Source organism: Trichechus manatus, unplaced genomic scaffold (assembly GCF_000243295.1).
Source record: "Trichechus manatus latirostris isolate Lorelei unplaced genomic scaffold, TriManLat1.0 scaffold00072, whole genome shotgun sequence".
Taxonomy (NCBI): Eukaryota; Metazoa; Chordata; class Mammalia; order Sirenia; family Trichechidae; genus Trichechus; species Trichechus manatus.
The window spans coordinates 728,166-733,618 of record NW_004444008.1 but is presented as its reverse complement, the minus strand read 5'-3'; the positions used below and the strand labels follow the sequence as shown (position 1 = coordinate 733,618).

Sequence of the window (5,453 nt, the reverse complement as noted above, 5' to 3'; positions counted from 1 at the left end):
GGGGTGTGCCGTGGGGGGCAGCCGTGAGCACCAGCAGGGCCCCAGCCCACTCGCCCGCACGCCCTCCAGGTACGGACAAGCGCCCTGTTGAGACAGGATGCACTTTGCTCAGGTCTAGTCCCGAGGGTCTGTGTGCTCCTCCACGTTGCACGGGGCCCCGATGAGCGGTGTCTCGCTGGGTCAGCTGCCAGGAGGCCCCAACGAGCAGTATCTCGCTGGGTCACCTTCCAGGGGACCCTGATGTCTCGCTGGGTCAGCTGCTGGGGGTCCCGATGAGCAGTGTCTCGCTGGGTCAACTGCAGAGCTAAGCCTGAAGAAATCGACTTGTGGCTTGGTCTCGTTGCCCCTTCTCTGACAAGTGCCGTGCTGTAGGCCTGGCCCCCAGTTAACGTCCAGTGCCAGGAAGGTAGTACGTGTTTGGCAGGAGAATTTGGAGGGTCTTAGGTGGAATCCCTCCCTGAGAACACTAGAAATGATCTCTCAATTTATTAAAAACCAACACCTACATGTCTACGTGTTACTCCTAAAGTCTTGGTTTTTAAGAGCAAGGAATCGAGGTGGGAGGAGATCGAGGTAATGGGGGAACATCTGGGCACAGTCTGGAACCGTGGCTGTGTCTGCAAAGAAGCAGGTGTAGGAGGTGCCACGCGGCGGGCCCGACATGCAGAGAACGTCCAGGGTCAGTGGCACATGCGTGGGCAGGTGGTGGAGAGAGAAGCTCTGATGGAGCGGGCACTATGGGAGCTGTGGGTGGGACCCAGGAGGTGGGGTGCTCACTGGATGAGTCACGGGAGCCGTGGGTGGGACCGTGGGGTAGGAGAGCGGGGGTTCCCTGGGTGAGTTATGGGAGCTGTGGGCCGGACTGCAGGGTGGGAGGGCGTTGGGGTGGTTCCCTGGGCAAGTTATGGGAGCCGTGGGCGGGACTGCAGGGTGGGAGGGCGTTGGGGTGGTTCCCTGGGCAAGTTATGGGAGCCGTGGGCGGGCCTGCAGGGTGGGAGGGCGTTGGGGTGGTTCCCTGGGCAAGTTATGGGAGCCGTGGGCGGGACTGCAGGGTGGGAAGGTGGGGGGTTCACTGGGTGAGTCGTTGAGCCATGGGCAGGACCGAAGGTGGGTGGGCGGGGGCTCACTGGGTGTTTCATGTGTGGCGTGGGCTGGCTGCATTGCAGAAGTCAGCAGGGGGCGGCCATGAGGGCTCAGCTGCACTCAGGATGCTCCGTGGAGGAGAAGAGATTAGTTTGGAACCTACCCCAGGGTTTGTTAGATGAAGTCCCTGAGAAACATTCACAAGCCATCAGATCCATGTATCTCCACCCTCTGCAGTGTCTCCCGTTTTCCTCAGCGCCTTTTGGAAGGCCCCTCCCCAAGAGCCAGTGGCCTTTATCTGTCTGGTTGACGTTGCTGGTCTGAGTGAATTTGCACACCCATCTGTGCGCTCAGACCAGTGGTGGTGGGCCACGGCATAAGCCAGGTGGCGTCTCTGTCTTGTCCACTCACTAGAGGGCTGAGGAGGAGGCTGTGTGGCCTGTGGGGAGGTGCCGTGCATGAGGCCGTGACTCGGCACATGAGTAAGATGACATCAGCAGCCAACACCATGTGCCCCATTAATAGTGCGTTCATTTGTGTCCCTCCACCTCATGTCCTAGCAGGTTGGAGACTCGCTTGGAGACGGTGGCGGCTCCGTTCTGGATTTCATGTCCATGAAGCCGTATTCTGACGTCTCTCTTGATATCTCTATGCTTAGCTCTCTGGGTAAGTCTCAGCAATGCGTGTCTGTGTGGCTTCTCACATGGACACCACCCTCCCCGGGCACAGGACCGGGCTTGACCAGAAAGAAGTGGCCCATGTCGCTCATCGCTGGTAGCCTGGGTGCTCACTGCCCTCAGGAGCTCCTGCCTTTTGGTTGGAGCCTGAGACCGTTTGTGTGTAGTGCAGTCATTGATATGGTTGGGTTCAAGTCTGCCATCTTGCTGTTTGTCTTCTCTCTTTCTCAATTGTGTCAGTGGTCCTGAAGACCACCCCCGTGTTTGATCAGTCACCAGGAGGACTCCCAGAACTTGGCAGATAGTTATATTCCCTATGGTTTATCACAGTGAAAAGACAGAGCAAAATCATCCCAGGGGAAAGGTGTGTGGGGAGAGCAGAGAAACCAGGCAGCAGTTTCCAGAGTCCTCTCTCGGTGGGGTGACACGGGATGTGCTTCATTCCCCCAGCAACAAGCGTGACAATGCATGTGAAGTGTCGTCCACCAGGGAAGCCTATTAGAGGCCCAGCACCCAGAGTTTTTACTGGGGGCTGGTCAGTTGGCACCTCCTCCAGACCCAGAGGAGAACGGGTGTTCAACATAAACCACGCTGTTTGTACCGTCTAAGCACAGGGAGCCACAGTCCTCATGGAGCAGAGGGACCCCCTGGAATACTAGACGCTAGCTGGGGGTCCCCATTCTGGCAGGCCTTTCTGAGGCAGCAGGAGGCTACTGTGTGAGCTTTCTCTGCATACCTGTGATACTCTCTGGCTATTTGTAAGGTTCTCTCTGTACTGCTAGTTTTCAGTAGTTTGATGATGATATGCCCTGGTCTGGTTTCTTTGTATTTTTTCTGGGGTTTTGTTACGCTCGGATCTGTGGTTTATAGCTTTTATCAGCTCTGCAGGTTTCTTGGCTGCAACCCAGCCTTTTCCTGGGCTCCACTTGCACACATATTGGACCCTCTGCTCCCCTCTGCTTGAGCATCTGTCACCCTGTCCTGGGCGCTAACCTTCGCTCTAATCAGCCCCTGGAGTGGCTCATTTCAAACACTGGTCTCTCTCTGAATACTGTCCCCCATGTGCCAGCACCCCCAGCCCTCAGAGTACACAGAGCCCACTGCTTTGCTGCGTGCATGTCCTTGTCTGCGAGTCCTTCATCTCTCACTAGGTGCTTCCCGGTTTGGCCACCTTCCCTGCTTCTTTGCATGACTGGTGATGTTTACTGGCTGCTGGCACCATGCGTCTGCACTGCCAGGTGCCAGGTGTGGTTGCGCTTCTTGAGTCCTAGTGACTTTGTCCACAGGTGCTCAGGTGACCTGGGCCGCTGGGGCCTGTCACGGCTGGTGGTGCAGTGTGTGGGTGGACCCAGAGCCACTTAGTCCCTCCAGGAGGGACCCACACCACCTGAGTGAGCACCAGGCCCTGAGGCATGTGTCCCACCGTGTGGCTGCACCCTCCTGAGGGTTTACTGAGGCCCTGTCTGCTGGGACACTGCATGCGCACCTGATGTGGTTGTCTCTTTCTGGGCTTGGAGCGCTTCTCACACACAGATGGGGGAGCGTGTGTGGGTCTAAAGCTCTCCACGCAGCTCCTCTCCCTGGTTTGCACCGGATGCCCTGTGCCATGGGACCTGCCCCTGGGTGGCCATGAGGACACACTCGGCACTGTGTCCAATGTCTGTCCTCAGTGTCCTTGTTCATGACAGGAGGGCAGAGCTGGCTGTAGCTCCGTCTTTGATGCCCCATGCTCGGTATTGTCTGGACAGGGGCTAAGGCTCAGTGTGCCCCGCCCCCCATCCGTGCCTCTCGTCTCCCTCTCCCAAGACCGTGTGGCTCACCCTCTTGACGTCTGGAGTGGTCTCATCCTGGCAGTGTTCATGCATGAGAGAGGAAACGTAACACAGAGAAGGAGGCGCTGGCCTCCGGAGCACCCACACCAGCGGTGTGTCCTACCCGGCTTGACCTCTGTGTTGTTGTCTTTCCATCCCATCATGATGGTGTTGTATGTCTGCACAGGGAAGGTGAAGAAGGAGCTGGACCACGATGAGGGCCATCTGGGTCTGGATGAGACAACGAAGCTGCTGCAAGACCTGCACGAGGCACAGACTGAGCGTGGTGGCTCCCGGCCCTCATCCAACCTCAGCTCCCTGTCCAACACCTCTGAGAGGGATGCACACCACTTGGGTAAGCTCCAGGCCCTGCGGCAGTGCTGGTTCTTCAGATTCCACGCAGCACCCACCTTAGGTACAGAAGTAGCAGTAGTTGGCGTTTGGGAATAGGGTGAAATGCTGGTGTTTCGAAGACCGATATTCCAGAGGCTGGACTTGTGCATGATGATACATGGTATGAATGTGGTGATGTGTGCATGATCTGAACATGGGAAGTGGTGTGTGCATGATGTGAATGTGGGGAGTGGTATGAATGTGTATGTGCATAATGTGAATGTGGTATGTGGTGTGTGCATGATGTGAACACAGAGTGGTGTGAGCATGGTGCATGGTGTGTGCATAGTATGTACATGGTGTCAACACGGAGTGGTGTGAACATGGAGAGTGGTGTGTGCATGGTGTGAACACAGAATGGTGTGAGCATGGTGCATGGTGTGTGCATAACATGAATGTGGTACATGATGTGTGCATGGTGTGAACGTGGGGAGTGGTGTGAACATAGTGCATGATGTGAGCATGGTGTGTGTGTGGTGAATGTGGGGAGTGTGAACGTGGTGTGTAGTATGTGGTGTGAATGTGGTGCATGGTGTGAATGTGGAGACTTGTGAACGTGCATGGTGTGGACATTGTGTGTGATGTATACATGGTGTGAATGTGGGGAGTGGTGTGAACGCGGTGCATGGTGTCAACATGGTGCATGGTGTGTGCATGGTGTGAATGTGGGGAGTCATGTGAATGTGTGTAGTGTGTGCATGGTGTGAACGTGGGGAGTGGTGTGAACGTGGTGCATGGTGTGGACAAGGTGTGTGATGTGTGCATGGTGTGAACATGGTGCATAGTGTGTGCTTGGTATGAATGTGGGGAGTGATGTGAACATGGCATGTGGGGTGTGTGTGGTGTGAATGTGGCACGGTATGTGCATGGTGTGGACGTGTGGGGATGGTTTGAACAAGAGTGGTGTGTGTATAGTGTGAACGTGGTGTGTGTGGTGTGAGACTGGTCCCAGCTTTAGTTGTCCGCTCTGCTCAGGCCGCACAGACTTCCAGGTGTCCTCCCCCCGGGGTGGGCTGCCTCAAGGGGGCATTTTCAGGTGGAATTTCATTTTTACTAATTTTAGGCCATGCGAGTAGATTGTGGTCTTCTAGGGTTTTAGAAAGCGCCTCCACTGTCATTGTGGGCGTGGGTATGTCTGTCCACCCAGATCTGTCCGCAGTTCTCCCAGTGTCTCTGGCCCTAGTCGTAGACATGCCGTGAATATGCTGTCCCTGGGCCCATGTGACCACTCTAGCCGGGGGTGGGGCAAGTGGACTCTGTGCCAGCCCCCGGCCGCACAGCTTATCTGCTGTGTAACTCCGTGGGTTCGCTCGGTTGCTTTGCTTCCCCTGCTGTTGTTCTAGTCATCAGAGGTAAGTAGTCATTTTTTCTTTCAGCATGGTGAATCTTAACATTTTTTCGAGAAAACACTAATCAGCTACAGAGACTTGTTAAAGCTAGTGGAGGTGCAAGTCCTCTGGTCCAGCTTCCCTGTGACTTAGGCATTCCT

At 55.8% G+C, this 5,453-nt stretch overlaps 1 protein-coding gene across 1 annotated transcript in view; it reads left to right on the top strand.

Moving 5' to 3' along the window:
• Positions 1-4,021, top strand: part of BRD9 (bromodomain containing 9) — a 33,682-nt gene extending 29,661 nt beyond the window's left edge. Inside the window, exons 11-13 of the mRNA XM_023734819.1 lie at positions 544-750; positions 1,647-1,749; positions 3,759-4,021. Coding sequence (XP_023590587.1) covers positions 544-750; positions 1,647-1,749; positions 3,759-4,021 — 573 coding nt within the window. The remainder of the gene's footprint in view (positions 1-543; positions 751-1,646; positions 1,750-3,758) is intronic.
• Positions 4,022-5,453: the final 1,432 nt, after the last annotated feature.